The sequence below is a fragment of the Gopherus evgoodei genome, chromosome 8 (assembly GCF_007399415.2).
Source record: "Gopherus evgoodei ecotype Sinaloan lineage chromosome 8, rGopEvg1_v1.p, whole genome shotgun sequence".
Lineage (NCBI taxonomy): Eukaryota > Metazoa > Chordata > Testudines > Testudinidae > Gopherus > Gopherus evgoodei.
The window spans coordinates 82,523,413-82,540,318 of NC_044329.1; the positions used below are offsets into that span (position 1 = coordinate 82,523,413).

General features: G+C 42.8%; 1 protein-coding gene across 1 annotated transcript in view; it reads right to left on the reverse strand.

Annotated features, from left to right (window-relative positions):
- Nucleotides 1–6,449: 6,449 nt before the first annotated feature.
- LOC115656776 (calcium-activated chloride channel regulator 1-like) overlaps nucleotides 6,450–16,906 on the reverse strand; it is a 30,346-nt gene continuing 19,889 nt past the window's right edge. Inside the window, exons 10-15 of the mRNA XM_030573925.1 lie at nucleotides 15,121–15,351; nucleotides 14,280–14,550; nucleotides 13,111–13,275; nucleotides 9,163–9,399; nucleotides 6,819–7,102; nucleotides 6,450–6,590 (exon numbers count right to left, since the gene is read on the reverse strand). Coding sequence (XP_030429785.1) covers nucleotides 6,450–6,590; nucleotides 6,819–7,102; nucleotides 9,163–9,399; nucleotides 13,111–13,275; nucleotides 14,280–14,550; nucleotides 15,121–15,351 — 1,329 coding nt within the window. The remainder of the gene's footprint in view (nucleotides 6,591–6,818; nucleotides 7,103–9,162; nucleotides 9,400–13,110; nucleotides 13,276–14,279; nucleotides 14,551–15,120; nucleotides 15,352–16,906) is intronic.

The following is a 16,906-nucleotide window of genomic DNA, read 5'->3' on the forward strand; positions in this document are numbered from 1 at the left end:
TCCTGAGCAAAGTTCCAGTCCAGTGGTGAGTCTTGGGTGCTCCTGGTCGTCTTCGGCACCAGTGAACTTTCCCCCAACAAACCCCTCCGGTGCCCTCTTCTGTCGCTCACTGCAAAGCCACACAGAGTGACCACCTCCCCACTTAACTAGCTACACCCTCCCTTCTTGTTCCCAGTGCAGAGTCACAAGCCCCATTACTCACAGCCCCACGCAGCTCTGGGCAGCCGTAATAATGCGTCTAGCTCCGGCCTGTCCTTCTCGGGCGATTCCTTCCTGGCACAGTGCTCCTCCTGGCTTCTGTCCTGGGGTGTTCCCGATCGGCCACCCAGGGAGGCCTCCCAGGGAGGCTTCAGGCAGGTTCTCTCTGCTTCCTTTGCAAGGGCCTGTGGGCTGCTGCCATTCTCTTCCTCCAAGCTCCAGAGCCACCCCTGCACTCCCGGGAGTTTCCCTCCTTTTTTCCTCACTCTCTCCCAACCCCCAGGAAAAAGATTTAAAGGGGCCATGCTCTCTAAACCCCAAAGGGGTTTCACTAGCATAACTGGAAAGTATTAGGGGGAACCTTTTGCGACTTTTATGAAATTAAAGTAATGACATTTGTTTAAAGTTTGTCTAAAAAACACAAAGGACTAGATTAAAAATCTGATACTTCTAGAAACAGAATTACTTGCTGTGACCATGATTGCTAGAGGGGCCACACTGAGAATGCTCAATGAGGGCAAACTGCAAAGAATGGGGTGGATGATCTGGTGGTTTATTCTAATACTTAGATTCACCAAGCCAGCAATATCTTACTGGTTACCAAGAAGCCCCAAAATACAGTTTCCCTTAAGCAATCCAGCCCTGCGCTCCCACCCAAACAGCCAAGTCAAATATGGTGAGAATTATATATATATAAAGTTCTATCAATCCTAAAATATTGGACACATTACCCACCAGGTCAATGTATATTTCAGATCTTACCTAAATACACACTTACAGCCAATACTCATTAACTATCTAAGAGAGAGAGTATTGTGATTAAAGATCATTATATATACAGATATAAATAAAGTTCTTAGGTCATAGCAGGGTAATCCAGACTGGAGCTGGAGACCTCAGTCTTGTGACTTAAACTTCCCCTGACAAAGTTCAAGCAGGTCAGGCCCTAGAGTTCTTTTATAGATCTCTGGCAGGCTACGGCAGCCTCTTGACAGCTGATAATACAGCAGGCATTCCTTGGATGAAGACTAGGTAAAATACGTTGTTGCTTTGAAGTAAACCTCCTATTTCCTATGTATGCATAGGTAAACTAGTAGTATTAATTAACTGCAATATCCTATATCTTTTATCTTAAGATTAACTGAACCATCCACATGCATAATACACCTTTACCCCAATATAACGCAGTCCTCCGGAGCCAAAAAATCTTACCGCGCTATAGGTGAGACCATGTTATATTGAACTTGCTTTTGCCCCCCTGCTCCTTGTCCTCTGACCACTCCTACCAGAGACCCCATCCCCATCCAACCCCTCTGCTTCCTGTCCCCTGACTGCCCCCACCCCTAGCCACACCCCCTGCTCCCTGACAGGCACTCACTGGCAGCGGCGAAAGTGGAGCAGCCTGGCCCCAGCCCGCTCCACTCTGCCAGCTCCCAGCCGCGGCGCTCCGTTTCTCGCCGCAGGTGAGTACGGGGGGTGTTCTTTCCCCAACCTCCCTGCACTCACTGGCAGCGGGAAGCGGAGCATCCCAGATGGTAGCTGACACGCTGAGCCGTAGGAGCACTGCTTTACTGCATTGTAATATCGGGTTGCATTATATCAGGGTAGAGGTGTATATTGTAATTAAGACATGCAAGGGAATTACCATCCATAAACTAATCTGGTTACATTGTTAACATCTAATAAGATACAGATAAACACAGACAAATACAATTAGTATTTACCTCTAATTCTTTAACAGGGCAGAAATCTCTTCCATTTAACGTGGGTTGGATAACCGTCTACAAGGAATGGCCCTGTTTACCACTTCAATACTTCCCTAATATGTCCTTAAAGGTTGATTTTGGATTACTTAGCCTGCTGGTTGTCTAACCCTTGCAGGCTCAATATCACACTTGCATTTAAAGGAACAGTGTCATATAAGGTTGCCAATTTTGGTTGGACATATTCCTGGAGGTTTCATCACATGACATAACATTTAACTAAAGATTAATCTTAAAGTCCTGGAGACTCCAGTACAATCCTGAAAGGTTGGCAGTCCTAGTGTCATGGTTGCAGACTGAAAATGTTACTTACTTGAAGGGCTACATTTGGGTGTTTGAAAGCCAGTGGAGCACTGATAAACGTGTGTGCATGAGGGGTCAAGCGCCAGTAGTGCACCAAAAGATGTGCAGTGAGGTGCAAGATTTGTGCATAATGCTTGGTGTGTGTTCTAGTGGTTAGAGCATTGGACTGGGGCCTCAGGAGACCTGCATTCTATTCCTGGTTCTGCTGCTGGCCTACTGGGGGAAATCACTTCATCTCTGTTCCTCAGTTCCCCAATTTGTAAAATGGGGATACTGATACTGACTTCCCTTGTAAAGTACATTGAGAGCTTCTGATGAAAAGAATTGTATAAAATCTAGGTATTAATTTATTATTATTACAAGGGTGTGTGGGGACCATGTTTAGTAGCACTATACAAAACGTGTAGCTTTCACTCCACCTCTTGTAGCTAACCAGTGCTAACTGTTGTGTGGCAGTAAGTAGTGCTGGGTAGTCATGGTCCCACTCCACATGTCCTTTGGAACGTACAGCACTGCCAGCATGAGCCTGAACCAAAGCTCATTGAAATCAGTGGATCAGGCCCACTGTTAACAACCTGTCCTCTTGCACTCAGGAAGCATAAGCAGCCAAATTATGGCTGCCTCCTTTACAGATGTGTTGGAGGAGGTGAAGTGATTCACTATATTACATAGGCTGTGAGGTCTTTGAGGCAAGATTGTCATTTATACTGTGTGTGAAAAGCAGCCAAAGCAATGAAGCCCGTTGTAGTTGGGTCCTCTAGGTCAGCGGTAGGAAAACTATGGTCCACAGGCTCCTCCTGCCCAGCCCCTGAGCTCCTGGCCTGGGAGGCTTGCCCCCAGCCCCTCCCCTGCTGTTCCCCATCCCGTGCAGCCTCAGCTCACTGCGCTGCCCGTGCAATGCTCTGGGCGACAGGTCTGCAAACTCCTGCCGGGCAGCGCAGCTGCAGAGTGCTGCGTGGTGGTGTGGCTGGCTCCAGCCGGGTGGCACGGCTGCCTGTCCTGGTGCTCTGGGCAGTTCGGCTGTAGTGCTGCCAGCCACCGGTGCTCCAGGCATTGCGATAAGTGGGCAGGGAGTGGGGGGAGGGGGTTTGGAGAAAGGGCAGGGGAGTCTGGGGTGGTGGTCAGGGGGCAGGGGTGTGGATAGGGGTCAAGGCGGTCAGAGGGCGGTTGAATGGAGGCAAGAGTTCCAGGGGGTCAGTCAGGAAGGAGAAGGGGTTGGATGGACGGGTGGGGAGCAGTCGGGCAGAGGTTCTGGGGGCAGTCAGGGAGAAGGGGTGGTTGGAGGGGGCAGGGGTCCTGGGGGGGCAGTCAGGAATGAGAGGAAGGGTTGGATGGGGCAGCTGGAGGTGGTCAGGGTCAGAAGTGGTCAGTGGACAGGGAAGGGTGGATGGGGCAGGGGTCTTGGGGGGGGGTTGGATGAGGCAGGCGTTCTGGGGTGGCTACCAGGAGGCAAGAAGCAGGGGGGGTCGGATAGGGGTTGGGCCATGCCTGGCTGTCTGGGGAGGCACAGCCTCCCCCAAGTAGCCCTGCATACAATTTCGGAAACCCGATGTGGCCCTCAGGCCAAAAAGTTTGCCCACCTCTGATCTAGGTACTTGTGTAATATAAAGAAGAAGAAAAAGAAGAGCCAATCACAACTGATAGATGAAAACTCAGCTCTATCATTTTTGACTGTACCACTAAATAAGTATTTATATGCGAGATCAGTGCATCCTTTTGGTCTGTTGAGTAAATGTGTGATTTTGGAAGCAAAGCTGAAAAGTGTGTGTGTGTGTGTGTGTGTGTGTGTGTGTGTGTGTGTGTGTGTGTGTTTTTTGATGATCCACTAGATGTCAGTGTAACCAAAGCATTAAGATGATAGAGAACAACTCTATTAACTGGGGAACCAGGACAGGGATATCTGTGGACACAATACATGTGGGGACTGCTACATTTTTATGCTACTGTAGGAAATATTTCCAGGAACAATCTCACAACTGACTCTGTGATGTACTTCCTACCCATACAACTTTTGTGGAATAGGAATGTAAATACTTCCGAGGATGATGAACTGGTAGTACACTCTAGTTTAGAGGTAGGATGAGCAGGCAAAATGAAGTGCTATTGAACAGGTGGAATGCAGGTAAAATTAGGGGCACTTGAGAGGGTTGATACCTGTCAATGTTGCTTTGTGGTTGTGATTTTTCACTTTATTCCTTTCCAAAAGGGGTCTTTCCAGCTTTTCTTCAGAATGTGATGACTATTCTTCCAGACATCGAGGAGTGGTCCTGGCTCCCTCCAGAGATTTTCACGGTTGTTCTCAAATCAGCCAGAGAGATTGTTGCAAAGTACTACAAGGTGCTTCCTCCCTAGTCTAGGGCATTGTCTCTTTACAGTGCTCCTAGCTTTTGCCATGTCAGGAATGAAGGACCAGCCCCAAACACAGATCTCCAGATGGGAATCAAACTGTCATCACTAAGTCAAATGCTCCTAGGCTCCCAGCTCAATTTTTCTATCAGGAAACAGCTCAGATACCTATGATTGGGCAGATCATCATGTGAGAAATACCCTATTCTTAGAATATTTCTCACCAGGACTAGAGATTAATTAAAAAATAAGAAGTAAAACACAATCCCCAACTCCCATGATCTGTTTTGTTTTACTGGTTTTTATGCATAACACATGTGCATAAAGCATCCAAGCCTTCTGTTTATTACACAGATATTCTACTAATCACTCTCTTCTGTCCCATTCACCTATCCCAAAGAGAAGTGAAGAAAACCACCAACATGCACTAGCCAAAGCAAAAACGGGGACTTATATTGCCTTTACATTTGGAAAAGCAACTAAGAGTTCAATTCAATTTCTTACTTTCACTTCATGCCATTAAAAAAACATCTGAGAAACACAGGAATTGCATTACCCAATCAGATCCTGGTCCACATGAACCCAGATACCCATCTCCGAAAGTACTTGTCTTTACTAGTGATTTTCACTTAATATGTTTGTAAAAGCTAACATGGACATTCCCCAATGTTTGGTCCGGCATAGTCCAAATGCGGTAACTACCTTGAGCTAACTGTCAGTTAATTAAAATTGTAAAAAATCTGAGTGTAGGCATATTCATGTTGGCCCAATATTTCAATATTTCTAAGTATATGTCAATGGAAGCAGCAAGAAATCCCATAATGGACAATTATGGAATAATTTGTACATGGAAAAGTTTTTCTTTAGCCCCTGCTAGTGATTAGCTGATGACCGAAGCATGAGGGTTTATATACCTTATAAAATAATTTGATCCCATCTAATGTAACGATGGACGTTTTCATTATCCAAACAATGGGCGATCCTTTCCCATTTCTGGAGCGTCACATCACAGATCATGATGTTGCAAGCTGGGCTTGCAGGAGATGGGAAAAAACAATGAAAAGTCACCTGCTGAATAGCTTTTCCTCCTGGATGCTACAGGCCTTCGCTTCTGTTACATGCTGTGCTAACTGACATTTCTGCTACCTAGGAATTTAGTGTTTTCTCTTCTACTATTTTGCTTTTGTTCTGTCATTTAGAGTTGGAATGTTGCATGTGTGATTGATGATTATGCTCATTTGTGAATAACATATGGCCCTGATCCTGTGAATATTTAAACACCTGCATTAGTCATAGGATGAGAGTTGAGTTATGCATGTACCTAAGCAGTTGCAGGCTCAGGACCAACAGCTGTATACATCTATGTTTCCTACTCATTCAATATAACTGAAAGGAATGTATGAAAACCAAAGATTACAGATCGATTTTTTTCTTAAATCTCCCCTCCCTGACTGCTAAGCAACTGGAAAACAAAATTAGAAAGATTTTTTATTTAAATAAAACAAAGCACAGAATATCTAATGTTGCAGAACTCTTGCAAGATTAGAGTTAAAGCATACAATTAGATGGTCATTTATATGCTACACGTTGTACTGATGTGTCTTAGTTTACTCAGTACATACTTTTAAATTCACTGTTCAGTCTACATAATGTACTGTAACATTCTATACACTCATTGAAAGCAGATCAAAATACATATAAATCCACCTCTATTTTAAAGTCAATGCACTTAATTTTCAAATCTATTACAAGTTTGTCTTTCCTTATGTATTTTGAAAATCACAAATAGAACAAATTAGGATAAATACCTACTGAGCTTTCATCTTACAATTAGTTTTATTACATTCTGAGCTCAGGGCCTCCCTTTCTATTTTTCTTATGTAAAATACAGATAGTTATACTTACAGCTATTAATACAATTATTACAGGTATTACAGCCCCAATTACTATTATTGAAACATTGACGCCATCATTGATAACATCAATAGGAAGCGTATCAGTCAAGGGTCCCTGTGTAGGAACACTGTTAGTGATAACTTCGGTAGGAAGCGTATCAGTCAAGGGTCCCTGTGTAGGAACACTGGTAGTGATAACTTCGGTAGGAAGCGTATCAGTCAAGGGTCCCTGTGTAGGAACACTGGTAGTGATAACTTCGGTAGGAAGCGTATCAGTCAAGGGTCCCTGTGTAGGAATACTGTTAGTGATAACTTCGGTAGGAAGTGTATCAGGTGAGGATTCCTTTGGAGGAACAAACAGAGCTGCCTGTACTATATTAGACACCTCTGAGGTCAAGGAGGCATTATCAACGGCACGTATTGCAAAGTAGATTATGGTGCCATTTTCTATTGTGACATTTTCTGGTTTAAACTGAAATGATTCTTTGGTGCCGGCAGGTTTAGGTACCAGACTAGAGGTATTCACGGAAATAGAATCGCCAAAGGTGTTTCTTAGGTCCAGAAAACTTTCACTCATTTTTATTATGTATCTGTCAGCTGGAAAAAGAGAGGAATACAAGTAAGAGTGTGTTAGTATGTCTATTACACTATCTGTAAATGTAAGCGTGGTACAGGATTTGTAGAACAGTTTTGTATTTTTATAAGAACTCCCATGATACTCCATTACCATCTCTACCATTTTACCCTCATTATTGGTGGGCCTGCTTAATTGACTAACATCCGTTCTTTGTAGAGCTCTGGACAGGATTCCTGTTAGCACTTATCAGTTCCACATTTTAGTTGGGGCAATAGTCGACTGTTAACTGATGTGGGGCATTCCCTCCCCTCATGAGCACTAACCACATTATATTACCAGCACTCTTAGCTCCTGCTGGGCAGATGAGTCTTCCACATGGCAGTGCAGATAACTGCCATTAAACTGCCCCCCTCTATGCCTCCCTCTCCCACACTTCACACAAGTCTCTGTAGTACTAAAATAGAAACATAACTTCTGGATGAGAAATGAAAATAGGATTTTTTTCACTTGTCTCTGGTGAGTATCCAGGTCAAGTATAAGATCAAAAGTACAGAGAGAGATCCCTGCATCCTGGTTAGCTTCCCTCTCTTAATGTGAGCAGCTTCTAAAGCATAGTCTGAGAGACAGAAAAATGCCTGCTTCATTTGCCAGCATAGTTAGTCTGTCAGGGATCTTGCTGCAAATGTATCCGGCTTCCCACTGCCCACAGTTGTCATTTCAAGGCTGTATGGTTCTGTTCTGCTCGTGGGTTTTCTAGTTCTTTGCTTGATTTGAGTTCTAATTCCTGCTCCTCATCTTTTCTATTGCTTCAGAGATGGGGTAAGGGGTAGATAAGAGTAGCATCAGAAGATTTTCCTAACTGAAGTTATTCTTCCATTGCTAGCTAGTCTAACTGTAAGGCTGTTTTGAGCCGGACAAGTAGCACAAAGTAGCCACATAGAAGAACGTAGGCCAGTGTTTTGGGGATTTAATGGAGTTGTTGGTTGGTTCCCTGGTGAGCTTGGCAAGAGCTGTAGGTGTATGTAAACATTTTAATCTGAAGCTGCTCTCTGTGTGACTGCAGACTGTCTATCTTAACCTCTCTGGCTCGTGCTGATGTGCACACTGTAACATAGTCTGGTTACAACATACTTAAAATATATATTATAAACAAGACCTAACTGTGTCCCCATAAATGGATTAAAGACTTGGACTGCCCATGTTGTAACTGGGTCCCCTGACTTATTTACAGTTGCAGTGTAGACAAGGGCTAAGCCTTGGAAGGGTCACTGGTGAGTGTTTTTTATTTAATTTGTTTGCCTTTGTAAACTACCATAAGGCTGGTTGGTATGGAGGCTTTGCATTTTCTGTTGTACTAGGTTTGGGAGAACAGGCACTGACTTTTGTGTTTCTCAGGGGGTGCTCCACTGCCACTCCACCCCAAGACCCTGCCCTCACTCTGCCTCTTCTCTTGAAGCCCCACCCTCGCCCCATCTCCTCCCCTGAGACCCCAGTGTTGCTCCATCTCTTGCCACCACCACTCTGCCCTCTCCCCCAAGTCCCCACTTCTTCCCCTTCCTCTTCCCACTGTCCCCTGCCCCATCCCTTTCTCTTCCCACCACCCCCTACCCCTACCCCTGGCCACCAAACAGCTGATTGGTGGCTAGCCTTGGGGCTCTGCCAAACAGCTGATCTGCAGCCAGCCCCGGGATCCTGCCAAACCACTGTGTCTAGTGGCTTCTGAGCTCCCCCTATTTTTTCCATGGGTGTTTGAGCCTTGGAGCACTGACAGAGTTGGTGCCTACGTTTGGGAGTGTTCCATGTTTCTTTAAACATTTTTTTAAAGCATTAAGTGGGACTAACATGAATATCCTATTGAACAGGGAATTCATTGGTTACACTGAGTCTCTTGATCTACACTAGGAAATTTTACAGAGAAAATCTGGAGTAGGTCAAGCCATAGTGATGGTCATATTTTTTGCAGATGGGACAGACATAGCTTTCTTCCTCACCTCTCCTTGGTCGGCTCATCGTATGTAATTTCAGATAACTGACAATACTGCATCACTTCCAGCTGACTAAAACAAAACTTCCAACTTACCTTGTCCCTCATCCAAGTCATTCCCAGGAGCTGTCCAAGACAAGTGAATTTTATCTTCTTCAAACTGAGCCTCAAGGTCAGTAATTTTACAGGGTGGGAACACATCAGTAGTTCCTCCTGACGGAACATTCTCCACTACAAAAGAACCTCCTGTTGCAACTCTGTTGAAACTTCCTAGCTTCGCTTGAATTTCCTCATCACTAACTTCAGGTCTCGGTGCATTCATTTTGATTTCACCTGCCCCCAAAAAGAAAAAAAATTGCTCAAGCTATTTGAACATTACAAAACTCCAAATCATAACACACTTTCTTTTTATCTAGCATTCCCTCTCTCTTTAATCTACTTTTTTTCTTTGGCTTATTCAAGCTTAGTGCAAAAATTAGCAAGGCTAAAAACCAAAGTGAACTTCAGGATCCTGCATCCTTGCACAAAACTAAGGCAGACCCTAAAAGCAAACCAGATTTCAAGTGCAGTTGAAAGTAGCAACAGTGCCTATCACCCATTTGGGTATTTAAGGTATTAAGCAGGTGTCAGTGGGAAGTGGTTGTGATAAGGCAGTTTCCATCCATCTCTTCCTAGCTATTGCAGCCAGCATAAGAATTACAACCCTGTAGGAATTTCCTTACTTTTCTGGGTTTAAGTTGGACACATTTTTATGTAGATTTTTTCACTCACTATATTTTAATTTTCTAGGAATACAGAAAATTGTTTCTGTGTGTACGTGCACACGTGTGCAAGAAGGAGGATATGAAATGCAAAAGGTAATATTAATCTAAAATTAAGCTTAAGAAATCAGGCACTCAAAAGTGAAGAAATTCAAAACGCTAAGTTTTCTATTACTATATATATATATCTTTACTCTTGTGGGAGTTCTGCATGACTGCATGCATGTATAATTAATAAACCCCGCAGATTTTTATTTTTTTGTGCAGAAAAAGCTTCTGCTGAAATGTTGCTGCAGTTCTGCCTTTTGACCACCAGAGGGCACGGTGGCAATAGAACAAAGCAGCAGCTCACAGCCAGCTAAAGAAGAGAAAGCTTGCCTTCTTCCAAGCGCCTGTCAAGCCAGGTCAGACAGGCGCTAGTGGGGGAGGACAGACTGGGGCAGGGGCTGAATGGGAGTGGAGGCACTGGGTCACAGGAGGGAGGGAGGAGGAAGGTGCAGGCAGGGGTGGCTTTAGGAAATGTGGGGCCCAATTCGAACAGTTTCGGCGGGGCCCTGGCAGGGATGAATTAAAAAAAATTTAAAAAAACACATTGGGCTTGTACTCACCGAGTGGTGCTCCAAGTCTTCGGTGGCACTTCGGCGGCAGGTCCTTCACTCACTCCAGGTCTTTGGCAGCACTGAAGGACCCGCTGCTGAAGTGCCACCGAAGACCCAGAGCAAACGAAGGACCCGCCGCTGAAGTGCTGCTGAAGACCCGGAGCGCTGCCAGGTGAGTAAAAATTAAAAAGGCGCCTTTATCCAGGGAAGGGATTCTCACTGGGTGCGGGGCTAGATTCGGGGGAATTGGTGGAATAGGCCTAAAGCCGGCACTGTGTGCAGGGCCACATGGTGATGGGGCAGGGGGTGCAGAGCTACATAGGGACAGGGGAGTGTCTGGGTGGGGGTACAAAGACACATGGGGACAGGGGGAGGAGTACAGGGACATGGGGACAGGGGAGTGGCTGGATGGGGACACAGAGACACATGGGAGAGGAGCGGTGGTATACAGCCACATAGGGACAGGGGGAGAGGATGCAGGGCCACATGGGGATGGGAAGGAGTGGGTGTCTGAGTGGGGGTGAAGGGACACATGGGGGGTGAAGGGACACATGATAATGAGGCAGATGTTCCTGACTGAATGGGAGAGGCTAGGGCTCAGCCAGGGTCTGCATGGGGGAAGCTCCCTAACAATCCCTCCCCACCCCCACAAAAAAACCTTGTTCCATACTTTCCCCATCCATATCCAGGAACCCTCCAGGTTCACACCCAGGATCCTTCCCAGCAATTTACTTCCGTGTTCCTCAGCTCCTCCATTACCCTTGACTCCCGCAAGCCTTTGCATTGCTTCCAAGGGCTGCGGGAAATACAGTTCTTTACTGTAGTTTAAATGAATTATTACTCAGAGTTCTGTATTAATATGCCTAGTAAGGAATCTACTTGTCAAAAAAATATTTCTTGAATCTTTTTTGTTGTCTGTATTCTTACAGACATGCTTGCTGACAGGTATTTTGAAATAAATTACCAAAAATAATTGAAACTGATGTGATTATATTGTGGTATTTTAACAAATAATATATGCGGAATTTTGCAGAATTTTTATTTTTTTTGGTGCAGAATTCCCCAGGAGTAATAATATATATATTTACTGTGATAATGCATAATTTACTGGATGGGCCTTCTTTTGGGGGTGGGTACTGGTAAAATAACATTAAGGTGTATATTTAACAAGGTACACAGGAATAGGAAATACTACATTATGCGATATAGCCAAGTGAATACTGAGGGACAAATCTTAACTGTTTGAGCCTCTTGAGGTTTTTGGGTGCCTAATCTCAAGCTTGGAGTGTGGTTCTTACTCAGTAGAGCTGCCTACCCAGAGTCAGATCTGCTGGCTTAAATGGCAAAAAGTAAATTACTATTTCCCGCCCCCAAACAAACCATTGATAGCCAAGCGACAAAGAGTCCTGTGGCACCTTATAGACTAACAGATGTATTGGAGCATGAGCTTTCATGGGTGAATACCCACTTTGTCAGATGAATGTAGTGGAAATTTCCAGAGGCAGATTTAAATATGCAGGCAAGAATCAGTCTAGAGATAATGAGGTTAGTTCAATCAGGGAGGATGAGGCCCTCTTCTAGCAGTTGAGATGTGAACACCAACGGAGGAGAAACTGCTTTTATAGTTGGCTAGCCATTCACTGTCAGGTTCCGTTTGCAGAGCAAATTCTGTAAATGGTGCCTTTGAATTATGCCCCCAGTTACATTTGTGCAATCCCACTGAAGGCCAAGAGGGCTGCATAGATTTACTGAGTAAGGCATTTGGCCTGCAGACCCCAGTGACAATGCACAAGCCAGAAAGAACACAATTGATTTTCAGCTCCTAGGCTGAGTCTGCAGAGGTGGGAGTTAGAACAGCCGTGTTGCTAAGCTGTAACTAGAGCAAATTTGTTCTGGAGTGTGTGAGAAAACAAGTGTAGAATTTGACAATACTATTTTTATAAAGTCACTTTTCAGAATAAAACTATATTTTAATGATGAACTAACTGTTTTCATTGCACTTGATTTCTCTGGGGCTTTTAGATCAAAAGAGAAATGCAAAAATAAGGGAAAGAGGAAAAAATATACTAAGTCACAACACATTTGTGATACAAAAGTATCATTAACTGAAGCTCCATTGATTGAGAAGGCTTAAGCAGCAAGATCTTAATAGTAATATCTATACTTGTGGTTTCTGAAACTGAGAATCTTTAACTCACACAGGCCTAATGGAAAGAGTCCTGAAAAATATGTCCAGAAAACCAAACAGAAGAACAGAAAAATTCTCACGTGGAGGCATTAAATGGATAACTTTAAAATTTCATAACTTTGAAACTGATTCCCTGAAACCTTATTTTTAAGTCTCAGTGAAACATACAAATTTAAAATTTCTAACTTCAGCTATTTTTTAATATGATTTTCAGTTCCAGGATTTTTGGCAACTCCCATGTGTTCCAAAGAGCACTGAATTATATATTTTTATATATATATAATGAGATGCTATATCCAGTGCTCATATATCGCAAACATACTGTGGTTCCAGCGACTGTTTTCTAAAAGATAAACAATAGCGGAAAAGATAATGTAACAAATGTTAAGTTTAAAAAGCATTTTGTGAAGCTAAATGATCTCCCATTCACCCATATTTTTACTTACACAGAGAGAGAGAGAAAGAGAGAATTTTCTACTTCATTAATGATCCTTACCATTTTCTATGTAGCCTGGAACATACAAGGCTCGGCTCTGCCTGCGGCCAAGTCTAACAGTCTGCTTTCTCCCCTGGATATGCACTTTTAAGTTGTATCTACCATTTCCCTTGAAAGATGTAAAGTACTTTGAATAGATTCCATCATTCTTGGTAATATCAGCACCTAGACATACAAATAGTAATAATTAACCATCCGAACAAGGTACCTTTGTTAAGCAAGGGCATTTTTTGCTGTTCAGTTCATAAACACATAGGGCCTACTCTTTCTTCTATTGAAATCAATAAGAGCTTTGATACGGACTTAGGTGAAAACAGGATCGGTCCCATTTTGACATGAGCTCATTACATATTTAACTGGAGATAACAATGTAGAATTAAAACACGTTACTGTGTATTTACTGTTGTTTCCAATAGTAACAATAGGCCAGTAGTTCTCAACTATTACTTAGTAGTTCTCCATAGTGGTCTGATCTGTGGAACCTTCTTGGTGGTCTGCAGACTAAAATACTTTGAGATTGAAGCAATACTGGAATGTGGGGAGGAGAGAGTCTACAGTTTGCATGATATGGTTCAGATAATGGAGAAGCTGGAGAACAATAGAACTGTGCATTTGAATCACATCACCTCTGCAGGCACAAGAGATTGAAAAGGAGAATAATAATCTATGTAATTCATACTTTTGAAGAAGATATTTTTAACATAGCTATACTGCCCCCTGCATCCCCTCTGCAGGGCAGACCTTCATGTAAAATATACATAAGTTCAAATAGTGAATATGGTTGAATCAGATCCACAAAGCAATAGATGCCCTTCTGTCCCTGTTCTGGCTATTGGCATCATGGATAATAGCACAGGAGATGGAGAAGGCTTTACACAACCACAACACTCCCTTCTTCTTGGGTGCAGTTTCTCTGTCTCCTCCTTCCTAACACACCCAACAGTGTAAGTGCATCACCAGTTTAGATCCAGTGCAGTTTACTGTCATCCTGAAGCAGTGGGGGAGACCAGAGTTACCAGCTCGCTCCACTTGCTGCCCCTTGTTCTGTGCCAATGGCATAGGCATGACTGAACCCTTAGTGATAAGTTTGGAAGCAGAGTGCAGACATTCTAAAATACATACCACAAAATGAGTAGACAAAAATGTAAGGAAAGTAATTATCAGATTACCGGAACCATCATCAAGGAGTTTGAGCTCCACTGCAGATCCAGTCTCTTGTTCAACAGTGGCCATCACGGTTGCACCAAGAACAGGCAAAAATCCTTGACTAACTTCTGCATAAATCACCATTGGATTAGGGAAGTTGTTTGTATCCTTATTCATGTGGGCTTTCACAGTCACTGGAGGCACAGCCAAAGATGCCGCTCGAGAGGTTACTATCATTGATATGACTTGAGGGGCTATATGGTTATTCTGAATCCAATATAACCAATCCCCTACCTGCAAATCAAATATATGGAGTATAAAAATATAATATAAGACTTCATTAGTCTAAGGGCAGCTTCGTGTTTCCCTTATAATTATCATCTTAGTTCAGGGGAGATTTTCCAAGCACAAAGGGCAGTTAGGGTATTGCTAGAGGACCAGAGCTGAGGTAATTTGGGTACCTTGCTTATGATTCTTCGTGCTTTCAAATGTTTGGTTTCTTTTAAATTTAACCTTATATCTGCGTTTGCTCAGTTTCAGTGGTGAATGTTTGAGAATTATCACATTCTTGGAAGTACTGGAACCCGTATATTATAGATATGTACTCTCAACCTTAACTTCCCCTCAATTCAGTGTTTTGTCTGGCAGTCTTGTATACTTGGGATGTGTGTAGAGCATAATAAAAAATTAGGAACAGCACAAATGACAGTTAGACAGCCAACTTCCATTGCAAGTCAGTGGAGTTACACCAAGGATAAAATTGGTTCATTAGGAATATGTGTTTATAACTTCTAAAAAGAGAAGGTGCATTTTAGTCTATGAAAATGTTAATGTTTGGATAATAAAACAAAGTTTAGTCTTTACCTCTGCAGTGCCTGCTATACTCAGTCGAGCTGTTCGGAGGTTTAGATTACTAACTGTGAAGCTTGACGTTCTATATTCTTTTCCTTTGGGGTCCCACAGTAAAATGTCTGGTGGAGATGTGATTCCATCCCATGTAACTACAAAGAAGGTGTCTTTTCCCACAGTGCTATCTACAGTCACTGTACCATTCATCCACTGCTTGACTGCGACACTCCGAGCTGTACTTTCAAGCTATTAGACAAATAAAATATGTTTTATGGCTAGTTAAGAGATAAACACTTAAAATACCAGTAATTTCAGTGTGGTTCATTTTCCTCTTAAAGGGGAGAAAAAATCAATATTTTGCCTTTTCAGAGGGCATCTTGACTGGCTGGTGAATTACTGGCCCACTACTGGAATTGGGGCTAGAGGAGCACTAATGCTGTAACAAGCCTTACACCATGATGAGCAGGTTTCTGCTGTTCTGTGCAGAGCTCAGGGTTGTGCAAAGGAGACAGAAGCCTCCTGCCACTGTGCCTCCACACATGGGGAACTAGCCGGAGGGCAAGGGCCACGTGGACTTGCCATTGAAGGGAGTGGAATGATGAACCCCTGAGCAAATTTTCTGTAATGCCCATTTGCAGAGTAGAATTGCTTATGAATGTGAAAATATAGTAACCAAAAGTCTCCTTCCACTGCTGTATGTGATCTTTCCACCAAGTCTTTGCAGGAGATTAGTGCTACATTTCCTCTCCAGCTGTCAGCCTGCTTCCAGAAAGACTGCACAATAAGACAGTGATCTAACCATAGGTAGAGACAACAGAAAAGCAATGAGAGACACAGACAGAAATAATAAAACACAGCAAGAAGAGAAACAAGATTTCCTTTACCAAGAATGGTTTTGCACATGTGAGCCACCAGAATTTACAGATAAGCTACCAATATGAGTTTTATAGTGGCCTATTGGACTACCAGGCTGCAAATAGATTTGCTCACTTCCATTTTATGGCTTAGAAAAACTACAATTAGAAAAGTACCTTTTAATAAAATAACTTTCTGTTTAGAATGAAAATGGAAAACTAGATACTGAAACATTATTTCAAAAAGCATCTGGATGGACATTTGAGAGTCAGGTATTCAGATGGTACTCTAGTAATGAGACTGGTATAAGTGCTTAGAAAGTGAGATCAATTGTCTTTTAATAGCAGCTGTTAATAGCCCAGAAAATAAAGAAATGTTTTGTTTTCTTTCTCCTGAATAGATGTGATAGTGGAGCTATAAAAACTGGAAAGCTAAGAATAATGGGGGATTTCAGCTATCTCCATATTGACTACGAATGTGTCACCTCAGGATGAGATGCAGATATAAAATTTCAAGATATCATTAATGATTTCTTTTTGTATCAGCTAGTCCAGGAACCCACAAATGGAGATGCATGTCCTTAATTAGACCTAAATGGTTCGCAGAATCTGGTCCAAGAGGTGACTATAGCTGAACCCCCTGGCAAAAGCTCCAATACTGTAATTAAATTTAACATTCTTGTAGAGGGAAAAATACCAAAGATATCCACCACAGCAGCATTTAACTTCAAAAAAGGGAACTAAACAAAAATGAAGAGGTTAAATGGAAATTAAAAAGAACAGTCAGAGAAGTGAAATGCCTTCAAATTGCATGCAAACTTTTAAAAAAACACTAAGATAGAGGCTCAAAAGATGTGTATACCTCAAATTAAAAAAATGCTTTTAGTTTTTGTCTCTCTTGCTAGCTGCTCTTCACATTCTTTTTTGGCCTTCCTAATTATACTTCT